At 39.2% G+C, this 17,588-nt stretch overlaps 1 protein-coding gene across 1 annotated transcript in view; it reads right to left on the bottom strand.

The window, feature by feature from the left end:
- cdh13 (cadherin 13, H-cadherin (heart)) overlaps positions 1-17,588 on the bottom strand; it is a 511,235-nt gene that overhangs the window by 110,313 nt on the left and 383,334 nt on the right. Inside the window, exon 9 of the mRNA XM_017689216.2 lies at positions 7,690-7,830. Within this exon, the coding sequence (XP_017544705.1) occupies positions 7,690-7,830 (141 nt within the window). The remainder of the gene's footprint in view (positions 1-7,689; positions 7,831-17,588) is intronic.

Below are 17,588 nucleotides of genomic sequence, written 5' to 3'. Positions count from 1 at the left end.
CTAATCTGTGTGTTACTGGATTCACAGCAAATATATTTTCATATTTAACATTTTCTATTTTCTAAGAATTTGATCAGCTAAACATGCCCACAGTTGCAGAAACTCCCTTTAATATGTTATTAGGATATTTCTCATATATATCCCATATAGAGTATGGTGTAAATGTCTTTGGCTTCTGATAAAAAGACATGGAAAGTTATTTATTATTTATCAGGCCAGTAAGCATGTTTCTGTTTAAAACACACCAATAACAGAACACATATAAATAAACAAATAAATAATAATAAATAATAGATCCACAGCCAGCCAGAATTTCAATGCATAAAATATAAATAAGTATTTAAAGATAAAAAAAAAAACGAAGTCAAAGACTTTTTATAACTCTGAAACCTTTCAGATGTGCAGTGATCCAACCAGTACATGTCATTCATTCAAACCTAGTATGTTTTATTTGTGACAGGTAACATAGCTTTTTATTCAAAATGTAGAAAGAGTAATGGTATAAATATCATGACTTGAAAGCAACTGTGGAATTAGATTAAATAGCGTTAGGCTTTGTATCCATACTAGGCAGGAGTGTAAATGAGCCAGAATGTTCCAGGAGTAAAATTTGAGACAAAACGGTGTTCTGTGTCAGATCTCAAAAACCTGGGTAACTAGTTTTATAAGGAAACCCTGCATAATGGTGATGGTACATAATGGCTCAATGGTGAAATCTCGAACTGAACCACGAGCCCTTCGAGCTTCGAGTACAGCTCGGCTTGACACGCCATCCTTCAAGGTGCACGGAAGACAAGCGTCGAGAATGTTCTCTGTACTGGCGCCCAGGTGGTGGAATGAACTCCCACTGGCTGTCCGAACAGCAGAGTCTCTTGCTGTCTTCAAACGTAGACTGAAGACTCATCTCTTTACACAGCATTGAACTATAAGCTGCACTTATTTTATTGTACTGCACTGTGTATTGTAGTTTACTGTATTGTATCTTATTGTTATTGTATTGCATTGAATGGCACAGAGTTCTGCGTTCAACTCTGGTTCTTTTTCTCTTGGTGTCTGCAGTGACAATTAGTTTCTAGCAGTATCTGAGCTCAGGACTGTCTTTTTCTCTAAGCTATTGGTAACTAGCAACGATACTTTCTCTAGATTGACAAAGCACTTCTTATAAGTCGCTCTGGATAAGAGCGTCTGCTAAATGCTGTAAATGTAAATGTAAATGTAATTGTTTTACTCTATTCTAAAGTGTATCCATGAAGTGAAGTATCATGTAAATGTGTTTCAAGTTCAGCCTACAGCCATTATAGCCAATAAAAAGTCTGGTTCATCCAACTAGCCTGCTAATGTCAACCAATCATTGCAAGCTAGGTATCTAAACCCGAATATTATCTAAACATTATAATCTAGTGTAGAGGCAACCGGACACTGATGGTTATGGACAATCTAAATCACATAGTGACAGAGGTAGTTTAGTATTTCTGATACAGTCACGGTTGTTTCGACAAGAGTTTGATGATTTGCTTTGATGAGATTTTGCCTTTTTGGAAAGCTTGTTTGGATTCCTGCGCATTGTCACTAGTTAATGGTAGTTTCAGCTTTTACGAGAGGGTTTTACAGTGTTGTTAGTTTACTTTTTAGAAAATGTATATACATCATAGTTTATGAACAAATTGAGTGAAGTTTGTAAACAATCGAAGAGCCACAGTTTGTTCCATGTTCCACCTCAATCTCACTGTACAGTCTGTGTAGTTGTGTGTGCAAAACCCAGTAAAATTACTGGTGTTTAATCAAAGCATTAATGATTATAGAGCCAGCAGTGAAAATGTCTTTACTGGACAGACACCTCAATATATTTGCAACAATCAATCATTTGTACTGTTTCTGGCAACAAGACTGGAGTATTTTTGTTCTTTCATTTAAAGTCGGAGACCCCAGATGTAAAGTGAAGTTAAGCTTCTAAGATAAAAAAGTCAAGCTTTCAGATCTCGAAATGTCTTTATTTTTTAACGCAGGAAATAGACTAGATTTAAGCCTTTACACTAGATTTAAGCAGTTGATTATAAAAATCCATAAATGGAAAGGCCATTTTTAAGGTGTATTCCAATGTGAAAATGTCTTAGAAACAGGTACTTTAGGCCTTATTGATGCAAAAGCACACACACAAATAACCATATGCTCCTCCCAGTAAAACCTGGCCATTTCTACCCCTGGTAATATGCGTCGGCAGGTATTGGTAATATTGATATATTACAAGATGTCAACAGATACCTGAGCATCAGGTGTCTGTATTGGCAGGGAAAAAGTAGTAGTGGTTCACCCCCAGTAGTTACAATCACTAATATACAGTTTTCTCTTCATCAAACAATGTGAGAATTTTTGAAGTGATATTTAAATACCTATATGTAATCCAATTTTGTGCAGCCTAATTTTAAACCTGTCACCAGTCATAACCTCAGTAACCAAAAAGAAATGGTTTTGCCAAAATGAAGCATCACTGTAACATCAGGATCCAGTTTTTCTCTTAAGTCAGGACATCTGAAGTGATGTGTGGTACGCTGCCTACAGGGCAAACCCTGAGAATTAGATCACAATTATTTTAAAGAGAAAAAGCAAAGGTCAGAGAGGATAAGCACGAGTGTGTGAGATCCAGTCTATCACCTGAGTGTGTGTAAATCAAACCTGTCACTGTGCCACATCTCTGATTAAAGTGATGGATGCGCTGCCAGCTTTTACTCTGTGTATCTGTATGAACAGCTCTGGACAGACTAAGCAGGAGAAGAGTAGATGCGTGCATGCGTGTGTGTGTGTGTGTGTGTGTGACTGACAGCTGAGGAGCCTGGTGAAGGTCTCTGAGAGTAAGCTAAACAGCAGGTTAACAGCAGTGATGATGCAGTTGTGCACACTCTGTGACTCATTTACTCTGCTGATGAAAATAAGGCCAGCAATCTGTTTTAGTCCTGATGTAAAATAAATACGTTTCTGCCCTTGAATGTGAAAAATATAGAAAACTCAAAACACATTAAAAATGAAAGAGTGCATTTTAGATGCGTCCTGCTTACCGACTCTTTTCTGAGTTGCTGCATCTATTTTTACTTCACCCAACCTGGCCTCATGGGATGTTAACGGCTCTGGACATTTTTTAACAGAATTTACAACCTTTGATTTCACAAAAAGGTCCTTGAATGTATACCAAGCAGCAGTAAGTTTCCTTTATGAAGAAAGAAAAGTAAGCCATCAAGGTTGCTCAGCTAGGACAAATGAGCACTTCTTGACCTTCTGCACCAAATTAGATGCTTTGAAATGACTGAACAGCCTTTTCATCTAGTCTAGAATGGATTCAAATGATAAAGAGAAACTAGGGATTTCACACAAGTACACTGCATCTAGATCTCTTGCCCAAATACATTTAGCTTCTCTTTTACACTGTAATGTGGTTACACATCTTCTGAGGAGAGTGAAAAAAATCGGACTTACCTTCTGATAACTTTTCATTTGAAGGTTAACAAAACATTAAATTAAAGCTGGACAAGCTTACTTTTACACATCAAATAGTTTTCAGCAACATCTTGTCCATTCACCAGTCATATCACCAGCACACTCTTTTATGTGTTGAAGGGTCTATTGCTTTCTGTTTTGGATGTTGTGCTCTACAACTCAAAAGTATGATGCTTGTTAGGTCACACACAGATAATCTATAGCAAAGAAAACATAAGAGGTGAATCTGAATGTATGAAAAAGCACAAAACTGAGTTTAATGACTATAGTGATATCAATACCAACAAATCAGCTGCAGTCCAACAAACCATAATTGAGATCCATTATGTGATTATATTCTGTCAGTTCTTAAGGAAAGGTTCACACTGTGTTTTTGTAAAGGCAGAAAAACAAAGTACAGTAGATTGCCTTTTTTCTTGGAGCTTTCCAGTGCTGCTTCTGGCTTTAGTCACTGCTACAACAACACCCTAACTCACAACCAGGGCATTGTTACAAATGTACAGGCAGAAAATTTAACTAGTACTTCCAATAAGCCACTCTGTTGGGGCTAGAAAAACAAGCTAAACTACACAAAACATGCTTTTTGTTTATTTCATTGTTTCTATCCATGAAACACTACAAGCCATTAATTCCTCCTCTATCACAGTTGTCAGTAAAGGCCTGCCCTAACTTTAATCTGACTGGTTAACTCAAAGAGATAAGCATATGATGCAGGCTGCTTTCTGCTTCAGATTAAACGTTTTTTGACTCAGCCCCAGCACTCTGCTCAAAATACATTCAATATGAGGCACCAGCATAAAAACAGTGGGCAAAATGTGTTTCTCCCTTTGAAAACAACTGGAAATAACCAAACTTGCAAAAATGCGTACAGCGTGAAGCTCCCTAGTTCATTTCTACCTGATACATGAGTGAATGTACTTTACTTATGTAATGCTCTGGGTTTTGGAACAGAATGTCCAAAAAGCTCATATAGGTGTGATAGTTATGTGTCCACATACTTTTGAGTATGTCCACTTCAAAATGACTAACGTCTTTTGACTTTGCACTTTTGTAAACATGAATAAGAAAATATGTACTCAGAGGTATACACAACAAACTTATCCAGACACCTATCCACTACATTATTGGGTATTTCCAATCATGGCAACAAATAAAAATGAATGGAAAGCACTCCACACACTTCACTCAGCTCACCCAGCCAAATGAGGGTGCAAAGCCTCTGTGACGCTACCTGCAGTGTGTCCCAAGTCAGGGGCTGGATTGTAGTCCGCGTCCTTCGAAGGCTGCTTAGACCCGCAAAGGCTGAACTAAATGAGATGGTCTGCCCTGTGGCATTTTTTCTGTGTGCATCACAGTACCACTATTCACACACTTAATGTTGCACCATGAAACACTTGTCAAGTTCTTTAAAGATGGAGGTAGAAACTTTGATTTTAGTTGTTCATTTTTTTATTTATTAGAGCTGGAAATGTTTCACCGCCGGCTAATGATGAGATTGTTCTTTTAATTTGTATCGTTAGCCATTCGCCTCATTTTAAACCCAATACTTTTATTTAAAAGCGTACTCTTCAGCCACCATTCACTCCTCTGTTGATGCTGCCATGTTCTCAAATCCACACCGGCAGGTAATGAACCTCAGGATATGTTGGCTGGCAAACGCAGCCTGTATTGGGACACACTGCCGGTTCCTCCGAAGTCTCCAACCAATCTGTAAACCCCAACTGCCATGATTCATGTAGTTCTGACATCATAGACACAAGCCCAACACCAACCAATCACAACTAGTTACACAGATCCTCTTCTCCTGAATTCTGTCTGCCTTCACCTGTTCTCATTTTCTCTGTCTGTGTATTTATACCTGTTCAGTATCAGTTGTTCTTTGTGAAGTACTTACATTAGAATTGCCGTTTGCATACCGAGTGTTTTTCCTGTGTATGCCTCTCGTCTTATTTGACCCTTTTGTCCCTCGTTTGCTCTTCTGGATTCTCCCTTTGACTTTGGTATGTTATTGTTTGTTTCTCTCGCCTTTGACCCTCACTTGTTATTTACTTTGCTCCATGTATCTGTTTAATGCCCTCATGGTTCTGACCTGGCCTGGCTTAAGGACTGCTCTTTTGGTTTGCCCTGTTGTAAATAAAACCCACTTATTTCACATCCATGAGTGTCAGGCTCATCTGCCTAAAGTTACAGCCACAGACCTCAATGCACTTACTCTCAGACCAAAAGAAAAAGTAGAATGATGTTATTACCCAAGTCTCACTATTATGATCTCAGCCAGATCCATTAGAAATCGAGTTGGGGTGATGACAGGCTCTCTGCACATCAACAGAAAATAAACCAAGTGGTAGCAGCTATATCAGGCAATATCAAAGGGTCTACATGGCTTGCTCAGCTAGGAGATTCTATTTCAAAGAATCCTATTTTGGTAAATTACCATGAGGTTCAGCTCAGCTTTTCCCATCTTTGTCAGATTACCATGAATGTTGTTTCAATCTTGTGGGTCTGTAAAGCATTTGACAGTCAATCTCGTTTATATTCTGTTAATTTCTGGCAAATTCCAGTTTGTTTAGTTGTTGCTGCAGGTCAACTTTTATCTTGCAGAAGTAATCTAATGTATTTTTGTAATTTGTCATAATGTCATTTTCTGTTCTTGCATGTGCCAAAGCAGAACATTAGTAAGAGTCACTAATTGGCAATCAGTGCTCAGTGCAACAATACAATTATTGGGAAAAAATGCTGTTTTCACATATAACACACAGACAGAATGCTTTCCAAACTGTTGCATAATAATCCTCCTGTTAATGGACACAGCCTCAGTTTTTAGGTCTAGGCTAAAAACTTTCTTTTATAGTCAAGCCTTTGGTAATTAGTCTTCCCGGTCATATCTAGACCTGCCAGAGTCTCTGCTGCTCTGTTAACACTGTAATCTGTGAACAGTCACTCCTTACAGAACTAACTCTGTGTTTTTCTTTCCTTTCTTTGCCGAGTTGAATAGCTGCCCATCCTGAGCGTCTGACGCTATTGCCTCCTGAACGGGTGCCCACTGCTCGTCAGCTTTCTGGACCAGCTTGACCACCATTGAGCTTCTTGCTCTACAAAACTGTGCAATCCTCACCTCAGATGCTGCTGCCGCTGCATAATCATAAACTAATCAAATTTACCACTGGCTCATTTGTTTTTCTCGCTTTGTACTATAATACTTTATACTAACAATGTTTGCTATCCGGTGCCGATCAGAGGAGGATGGGTTTCCCTTCTGAGTCATGATTACTCTCAAGGTTTCTTCCTCTTGCCCTCAGGGAGTTTTTCCTTGCCACTGTCACCACTGGCTTGCTCATGGGGCTCAGACTTGGATTTTCTCTTTTCTTTTCCTTTCTGTAATACTGATTGTTCTGTAAAGCTGCTTTGTGACAACACCTGTTGTAAAAAGCACTATATAAACAAACTTTGCTTACTTGCTTGCTATATAAATGTGCAATATAGGGTGTAAATTAGATTTGTTGTTTGAATTAAAGGGGCCCATATCCTGCATCAACTTTTAGAATTAAACAGGCAGTTTTTGTTACTGTGCCTTTAAATTTGGTTACTGTGCCTTTGATATTGATATATATATATATATATATATATATATATATATATATATATATATATACATGGATTCTGATTAGCTGTCTTGTACCATGCACCTCATTCAAAAAGGAGTCCCTTGCTGAAACAAACCGTATAATTTCACAGTGAATGGGTTTGGTTAAACTGCTGTGGGCTGAATATGTGGACATCTGTGTGACATCGGTTTTCATGACATCACAAAAACAAGGAGTTCAAAATACATTGACTGTATGGAAGTGAGCGGTTCTAAAATTTTACCAATATTTCCAGACTATATCAAAGTGAGGAAATTTCCATTTTCTTGGCAAACTTTCACTGAACATCAGATAGTAAGGAAAAAAAATCTGTCTTTCATTCTGTTAACTTACTATTTATAGTTCAAAACATTTAAAAGTTAAGGCAGCTAGGTAGCTGACAAATGAATCACTTTTTAGAATACGGACAAATTATCTTAGAGAAAGTTCCTCAGCTGTTCTGAGGATAAACTCTACAAGAGCCAGTAACTAAACTAAATTGTCAAACTTTCCTCTCCATATTTAGCAGCACTCTGTAAGAGAGAGAAGATAAGTAGAAATAATCAGGCTGTCCTACCAGTGAGTGGGTGAATTCAGGCGCATGATCGTTCCTGTCTGTGATGGTGATGGTGGCGGTGGCAGTTCCTGTCAGCCCCACCTCACTTCCTGCCATGTCTTTAGCAACAATCTCCAGCTCATACTGTGTGGTGGGCAGAGTCTGCAGAGAAAAGAACACAAACAAAAATAGTTTTTACTCAAGTTACCAGACAAATGTGAAGACATTGAAGGCCTGTACTTAGAAGGTGCTGTTACGGTAAGGGTTAACTGGTTTCGAGTGTGCTGATTTGACATCAAGTAATTCTTCAATCATTGCTGATTTACAACCAGTTAAGTGTTATCAATAAGCAATAAAAACAATTACGCATGTTCTGAAAAGGCATTTACACATTTAATCATCTGATGAAAACAAGGGCAATTAAACAGTAATCAAGAAATCATTTCATTGACTTGTCACCCCGTCCCTGCAAGAGAAAAAGACTGTGTGTAGCTAGAGAAAAGTGAAATTGAGCAGTTCACTGCGACAGGCAGCTCAGCTCGTCCTTAAACCACAAAGTTTCATTAATGAACGCCAACAGACAGACGAGCCACAACACTGAGATTTCCTTTGCATTGATTTGCAGTCACTCAGCTTGGATTGTGTAAAGGCTTAGTGAGGGAGCCGGGCCGCTATGGCTTTGATTTGTGTAAAGGCCTATGATATTATAGTGGGGGAAATCTATGCAGGGCTACCAGTCAAGCCAGAAAGAAATGTCAGGGCTCAAATCTTGAATCATTACAGAAAGAACAAGTTACAAGTTAAAGGGCCAATATTCTACATTCTCAGTCTCACTTTATTTGTATAGTCCACTATAGATTGTCTACAGATGTTCAAATTGTTAACAAATCTGATGAAACCCTGTTGATACTAAACAGTGGTGGGGTTAGGTTTAGGATTTGGACCAGGGTTAGGACAGGTCACCAGGAAGACAGACATATACATTCACACAAACACTCACACCTAGGGGTAATTTAATGTGTCCAATTGGCCACCATGCCGCCCTCCAGGCTGAAACATTCCTTATACCTTCAGTGTGAATGGGTAGGGCTAAACTGCTTGAAGCTGAATAGGCAGATGTAAATGTATTGTTTTTGTGACATCACAAATACAAGTAATTCAAAATGGCCTGTTTTTGCATTTTAGTTTCCAAACAGGGGAGCAAATGGTACATTTTAAAATATGAACAGTGTTCACATGCTACATCAAAGTTTTTCATTTAAGAAAATAAGAAAACTTAAGTTCCATGATAATAGTCCTTTCATACATACATCCCTTTCCCTTCCCTGTGTTCCCAAATTCAACTAACAACCAATATCCAGTTTCACAGCCCAACTGAATATAAAAACTGTGCTTTCCCCTCTCATTACTCAAGATTTATACAACAGGCTGAGGAAAAAAAAACATGTCTGCGAAAGTCCCAGCCTTTATCAGTTCCAATTTATGAAAACAAATCATTTAAGTTTCTTTACCCACTCTGTCTCTGGCAGATAACTTTTTCCTCTCACATGGGAAATAAACCTTTTCCACAAAAGAAAAACCATATATTTATAATAATTACTGAGACATTAAGCATTTGTAATATCATTCCTCATAGAAAATAAGGAACGAAAGCATATTACACACGGTGGTGTTGTTAATACAAACATTTATTTTCCTTATTGAAATCCCACTCAGAGCACTGTTAAGTACCACATGCTTAATAAAACTCATCCATCTGTTTCATAGAGTCCCCAGGAGGCACCTGATGCATACAGCTCACTGTACCCACAATGTAGTGCCCTGTATTCACCATATTCCTTCTGTATTTTTTCAACCAAAAATTTAAGCCGATTAGGAGGACAGAGTTTTGGCAAAGCCCCGAGCCTCGACAAAAAACTCAACCAAGAAAATTATGCTGGAAAGTGAGATATCTAAAGAAGTGAAGACTTTTTCAAAGACCCTGGAAGTAAAAGATCTGGAAGACTGGAGGCAAAAGAAAAGAGTGGTACATTTCCCTTTAATATGCTGGAACCATTTGCAGAACTCCTCAACTCGCCTGTGTTCTTCTGTTTCAGACAACAGATGTGTAATACTAAGCCCCTACAGACTAATAATAATACTGCACACAAAGTCTACCGTGCAGAAATACACGGTAGAAAGTTTTCTTTTAGTTGAGCGTTAGTGTCTTTTATTTTGCTATACTATTCAAATACTTTATGTATATATGTATATTATATACTATATATTCAATATGTACATTCCTGTATATAAACTTAATACACAGATATATAGATACATATAACACTGCATATATAATACTGTATATGTTATATTGTATGTTCATATTTTATATTACATATTACATATTTCACATTTCACTTGTACACACATGTATATAACAGTTATATTTATGCACTGGTCACTGTTACCACTGCACTTTATGTAAATAATGTTATATATTGCACTTCTGGTTAGATGCTAACTACATTTCATTGGCCCTGTACTTGTACTCTGCACAATGACAATAAAGTTGAATCTAATCTAATCTAATCTAATCTAATCTAATTTAAATACAATTTCATATTGAATTACAGACAATTTTGTAACCATAACAGTTTGTATTTACAGTCCATTTACACTCTTTATTGACAGCTTTGACTCTTCTGACTTTTCAATACACACAACAATCTACTGGCTAAATCTGATTTTTAAAAAGCAATAGGTTTTGATGATGTACTCATAAAAGGTCTGCTCCTGCATGTGAAGAACAGGATCTGATTCGGGTCACTTCTACCTGTAGTGTGAACCAAAAGAAGGAGCTACACTTTTGCCCTTCTACAACACTTTTTGCACAGTTTTTGGGATAACTACATTTGGTCTCGCTGTCTTGACTGTCTGGCATGTGCATGCGTTTCAACGTCTAGAGAGAATAATTTACTGCCTCCACACTGTAAATTCAGTGATACTTATTTAGTACATTTCTACCAACAAAATCATTAGTAACAACAGAAGTTTACCGAGTGTTGGCTATAATATATTCCCCATATAGAAAAACATGCATGAGCATGTATTTTTATATGTGGGATCCATTTCAAATACATTCTTTCAGTTTCACTCTCCATTAAAAACCTATTATAGCCATTTTTCATACATTTTCATTCGGTAAACACACTTTACATGCGTATGGGCTGTTTATCATATTAACTACTTCATGCATTAATACTTCATTTTTATTCAATTTGACAGTTAAAACCTAAACACTCTTACAGTTAAATACACATGGAAACACAGTCAGAAAGAGTCAGAGAGAAAGAGAGAGATTAAGGGTGTTTTCACACTTGTCTCCAATTCTTGAGTCTGCACCCAGGATCAGGTTTGCTTTCTCACACAAGGGTTCCATACGTCCTTATCTGCATGCAGATGTGCATAAAGGAAGGCATTAGTTCCATCTGTTTGCTTTTTATTATTTTCCTGTCCAGCGTATTTCCTGCCTTCTGCCCAATGACCGCTGGGATAGGCTCCAGCACCCTTTGCCTCCCAGAAAGACAAGCAATCTAGAAAATGTGTGCGCGTGGGTTTTATTTTTCAGATTTACAGTGGAGGTACATAGCTAATGTACTAGTTAATAGAAGTAACAGCCATCCTGAAGCCTGCACTTCGTCTGTACTTCTGTTCTTTTTTACAGATAAACACACATTAAATTTATGGACAAAATTCACTTAAAGATGACTGCTACTAACTAATCCATTTGACATTCCCCTGAAATATTCCTTGACATTGAACATAAAACTTTAAATCACAACAGTGGTGTGATAGTTACTCAAAAAGTAGCCAATTACCATTCACAAATGACTTCTGTCAAACTGCAAAGGGATTACTTTACTTATAACTTTACTAATCTTATAATCTCACTCCTTATTACTTTGCTTATTTTATGCTCAAATACCCAAACACATTCATAACAACTGGAATACAGGAGGAAATTCAACAGGCTTCTCAGTACTTTTTATACAACTCCATTTCCAAAAAAAATTGGACGCTGTGCAGAATGTAAATAAAAATTCGATGCAATGATCTGCAAATCATGTTAACCATATTTTTAAAGGAAAATACTACAAAGACAACACATCAGTTGTTGAAACTGAGAAATTTTATTGTTTTTTTTTAAATATATGCCTATTTTGAATTTAATGCTGACAACATGTTCCAAAAAAGTTGGGACGGGGGCATGTTTACCACTGTGTTTCATCATCTCTTCTTTTAACAACACTTTGTAAGTGTTTGTGAACTGAAGAGATGAATTGCTGTAGTTATGAAAGTGAAATGTTTCCCATTCTTGTTCAATGTAGGATTTCAGCTGCTCAACAGTTCTGGATCTCTTTTGTTGAAGGTGTGGTTGGCATCAAATTCTAAATGGGCAAATATTTTTTATAAAACAATAAAATTCCTCAGATTTGACATGGGATATGTTGTCTTTGTACTATTTTCAATTGAACATAGGGATTAAATGATTTGCACATCATTGTCTTTTGTTTTTAAATACACTGCTCAAAAAAATAAAGGGAACACTTAAACAACACAATATAACTCCACGTAAATCAAACTTCTGTGAAATCAAACTGTCCACTTAGGAAGCAACACTGACAATCAATTTCACAGCTGTTGTGCAAATGGAACAGACAACAGGTGGAAATTATTGCCGATTAGCAAGACACACTCAATAAAGGAGTGGTTCTGCAGGTGGGAACCACAGACCACTGCTCAGTACCTTTCTGCTTTCTGGCTGATGTTTTGGTCACTTTTGAATGTTGGTGGTGCTTTCACACTCGTGGTAGCATGAGACGGACTCTACAACCCACACAAGTGGCTCAGGTAGTGCAGCTCATCCAGGATGGCACATCAATGCGAGCTGTGGCAAGAAGGTTTGCTGTGTGTCAGCGTAGTGTCCAGAGGCTGGAGGCGCTGCCAGGAGACAGGCCAGTACACCAGGAGACGTGGAGGAGGCCGTAGGAGGGCAACAACCCAGCAGCAGGACCGCTACCTGCGCCTTTGTACAAGGAGGAACAGGAGGAGCACTGCCAGAGCTCTGCAAAAGGACCTCCAGCAGGCCACAAATGTGCATGTGTCTGCACAAACAGTTAGAAACCGACTCCATGAGGATGGTATGAGGGTCCGACGTCCACAGATGGGGGTTGTGCTCACAGCCCAACACCGTGCAGGACGCTTGGCATTTGCCAGAGAACACCAGGATTGGCAAATTCGCCACTGGTGCCCTGTGCTCTTCACAGATGAAAGCAGGTTCACACTGAGCACATGTGACAGACGTGACAGAGTCTGGAGACGCCGTGGAGAGCGATCTGCTGCCTGCAACATCCTTCAGCATAACCGGTTTGGCAGTGGTACAGTAATGGTGTGGGGTGGCATTTCTTTGGAGGGCCGCACAGCCCTCCATGTGCTCGCCAGAGGTAGCCTGACTGCCATTAGGTACCGAGATGAGATCCTCAGACCCCTTGTGAGACCATATGCTGGTGCGGTTGGCCCTGGGTTCACCTAATGCAGGACAATGCTAGACCTCATGTGGCTGGAGTGTGTCAGCAGTTCCTGCAAGATGAAGGCATTGAAGCTATGGACTGGCTCGCCCGTTCCCCAGACCTGAATCCGATTGAGCACATCTGGGACATCATGTCTCGCTCCATCCACCAACGCCACGTTGCACCACAGACTGTCCAGGAGTTGATTTTAGTTCAGATCTGGGAGGAGATCCCTCAGGAGACCATCCGCCACCTCATCAGGAGCATGCCCCGGTGTTGTAGGGAGGTCATACAGGCACGTGGAGGCCACACACAATACTGAGCCTCATTTTGACTTGTTTTAAGGACATTACATCAAAGTTGGATCAGCCTGCCATGTGTTTTTCCTCTTTAATTTTGTGTGTGACTCCAAATCCAGGCCTCCATTGGTTAATAAATTTGATTTCCATTGTTGATTTTTGTGTGATTTTGTTGTCGGCACATTCAACAGAACAAAGTATTCAATGAGGATATTTCATTCATTCAGATCTAGGATGTGTTATTTGAGAGTTCCCTTTATTTTTTTGAGCAGTGTAAATTTTGCACAGCAAAATATTTTGGAAATGGGGTTGTAGAAATAAATAGCCAAACACAGTAAACATCATTTAAAAGGCCTATCACTTTCACTGTTTTTGAACAAAACACCGGCTATGCTGATTGAAATTATGAACGGCTAATTCTGATTGAAAACCTAGAAACGACCGAGCAGAAACACCCCAAAAACAGTTGCTTTGAAAGGAAATGTACATGAATAAAACAGGCTGGCCTGTTTAGGTGATGTTCGGCAAGTAGACAAAGATTCCAGTATAAAGCTGTACTCAGCCGAAGCAGGTATCACACATGTGCTTGTGAAATAATGTACAACAGTGATGTGGATGTTTGTATTGTGCATAATTAATATTGTTCTCTTAGAGACCTATGAGTAACACAATAATGTGTCATTTGATTACAAGAGTTTAAACTGTAATACTGCTACTTTTTTACAGGAGAAAGTTATCACATTACTTTTGAATACAATACTTTGTACTGTGCTACCCCCGACATTGATCACGATGCACGCAGCATATTTTCTTCATCAACACACATATCAGCCTTTACATCTGTCCTCATCCTCTAATTTATATCCCTCACCCCTCCCACACCAACGATCCGACAACCTGACAGACAGCTTCATCTATGTCCGATAATAAAGTGCTATCACACTGTAATCCACCTGACCGGAGATCAGTGGGGAACACGCAGCGGGAGCACAGGGAGATTTCTGCTGCATGTGCTGCTGCAGATGGTCGCAGAGATTGGCAAGGATGGGTGTCTCCGACAACTAGCTCTGAAATTATTTGCCATTGAAAAACAGATGGTCCTTCATAGACCTACAAGTTAGGAGAGGGCGGGGGGTATCCATCTGGATGAGAGAAAGGTGAGACGAGATCTAATCTTACTGGTGTCAAAGCTCTCGCGTGGAGCTCCTGCACGACAAGACAACATCATAATGAGCAGAAGTGCCTCCCAAGTTCATCCCTTCAGCTCTATCGTGCAGTCATGTCTGCAACCTTCCTGGAATGACTGTGAAGGTCAACTAAAGGTTTGTTGAAAATGACTGCTACATGGCTATTGTTATTTTGCTCTTTTTGTTTGCTTGTTCAAAATGTCATAATGTCACAGGAATGACACCGACACACAAAGGACACTTCAGAGGGATTCTCCAGCATGTTTAACCTTATCTGCCACATGTGTAACCGGCCATTCATTTGTAAACGATGAGGTGCCGGAACACTGATTAGTAATGGATCCTATATTTCGGGTGTCGAAAAGTCTTACTAATGTGTTAACGAGGTTCTAAAGCAGTAAGTGTTCTCTCATACACACATTTCCCACAACTACAAAAACTTCATGTGGTCACAAGCAGTTCTTTTCACTTTATTTCCCTGGGTTTATTTCACTTAATAGGAAGTTTGTTCCCCTTTCCTACAGTAACAGACTCTTCTCTTCTGGGAAGACTTTACACTAGATATTGGAACATAGCTGTGCGCATTCAGCCATAAAAGCATTAGTGAGGTCAGGTACTGATGTTGGATAATTAGTTCTGGATCACAAACACCTCTCCACCTGATCCTAAAGGTATTGGATGTAGCTCAATCCATTGGTGGGAGGCTTTATAACCCTCAAGTCAAGTCAGGTCAAGTCAAGAGGCTTTTATTGTCATTCCATCTACGTACAAGTACACAGTGGAATGAAATTACGTTCCTCCAGGAACAACACGGTGTGACATGGAACAAAAACTACAAAGTGCAAATGTGCAGTGTGGAAACAAAAAATTAAGCTTGAAACAATAAATATGATAAATGAAACAGACATTAGACACAGTAAACAGACAGGACAGTGCAGCACCGACACAGCACCCATTCTCGACATGAGGTAGTGAGAATAAAGTGCAGAGATATTAACATGCTGTGATCTGTGAGTCATGCAGTCAGATGACATACATAAACACAGCAGTTACTGAGGTAGAAAAACCTGAGTAAATCAGTGTAAACACAGTGTTAGCAGCAATGGTCCTGATAGTGCCAGTAGAGCATCAAAAGAGTTGTGTGTGTGGAGTATGTGTGCATGTGGGGCAGGATTTAGTTCAATCCTTGTGAGTTTAAAAACCAGAGCTCTCCACACATCAGCAGTGGACAGACACAGTACCTGTTTACTTGGAGGAAGAGTGGTTTTCCTCACCATCGTGCCGTTCTGTGCCTCAAACTGAGCATAGAAGTTATTAAGCGCAACTGGAAGGGAGGCATCACTGTCACAATCAGGTGGAGGTGACTTGTAGTTAGGCCTGGATGCCCTGCCATATGTGCCGTGTGTCAGCAGTGTTTTGAAAATTATTATAGAGGCACGCTTAGCCACTTTGATGGCCCAGGAAAGCTTGGATCTTGCTATCCTGAGGCTTGCTTTGTCCCTTAATTTGAAAACCTTGTCGCGGGTTCTCAGCAGCATGCGCACCTCTGCAGTCATCCATGGTTTCTGGTTGGGGTGAGTTGTGATGAGTTTGGAGACAGTAACATCATCAGTGCACTCTAGCTGATGTGTGGCACTGAGCATAGTGACATTAGGCTCATGTGTGGCCACTTCAGGACATTCTATTGTACTCGCAATGGTTTTCTATGCAGATTATACAAGTTGTGTACAAACTGAATGCTTGTGTCAGCAATGAGCGCAACTCTACAGATAGACAGACAGACAGAGATAGACAGACAACATGCTAACACAAAACACAAAATGCAACGATGATTTCATTTATTGAAGGTAAAATGCTGTTTAGCCCTTCGTGACCCTATGTGAAAAATTAATTTCCCCCTTAGCTACTTAATCAACTAGTTTACCAAATTCTATTGACTACTGGGTTCAGTTTCACTTTCTACACCCAGATATGATTACTGTCAGATCTGTTGAAAATTAAACATCACTTAAATAGAAGCAGACGAGAAGGTCTCAAAAAGCAACACATGAAGCCACATTCTAAAAACATTCGAATACAGGTTTAAAATAAACTCACTGAAATCTACCAAATATGGCATCCATGGGAGAGCTGCAAGGCACAAACCACTGCTAACCAAAAAGAACACAAAGGCTCATCTCGCATTTGCCAAAAAAACATCTAGAGCCCCAAGACCTTTGGAATATTATTCTGTAGGCTGATGAGTCAATAGTGGAACATGTTGAAAGACACGGATCCTGTTACATCTGGCATAAAGCTCACACTGCATTCCACCATCAGAACATCATACCAGCAGTCAAACATGATGATGGTAATGTGATGGTCTGGGGCTGCTTTGCTTCTGCAGAACCGAGACGGCTTGTGATAACTGACTCAACTATGTATTCTTTTCTTTGTCTCATTTTAAAATTAGCTGGATGACCTGAGATATTTAATTTCAGGGAGGGGCGAAAACTTTTCACAGCAGTGTATATAGATAGTCATATGGTACAAAATGGTACACATCCTCTACAGAGAACACTTCTGCACATTGCACATGAATGTATTTTATATGCCGGATCCACTCAACTAGGGATCAAATCCAATCCGGGCGGTTCCAGATCTGAATCCATGTTGATCTAGCACAATTTAAGCCCTATTTGTAACATGTCTTTGCTGTCGTACTCCCATTTTTGTTGTTAATCACTTTTTGTATAGTTTGAAAATACAAGCACCCTTTACTAAGAGAAGAACTACATGAACAAACTTGATGACAACTTCATAACAACACTGGTCATTTGGTTCCTAAATGCATTTAAGGGATAATGAACAAAAGAGTGGGCAAAAAAGATGAGCAAATAAAA

Source organism: Pygocentrus nattereri, chromosome 7 (genome assembly GCF_015220715.1).
Source record: "Pygocentrus nattereri isolate fPygNat1 chromosome 7, fPygNat1.pri, whole genome shotgun sequence".
Classification (NCBI taxonomy): domain Eukaryota; kingdom Metazoa; phylum Chordata; class Actinopteri; order Characiformes; family Serrasalmidae; genus Pygocentrus; species Pygocentrus nattereri.
The sequence above is the reverse complement of the archived record's forward strand: the minus strand, read 5'-3'. Positions and strand labels throughout refer to the sequence as shown.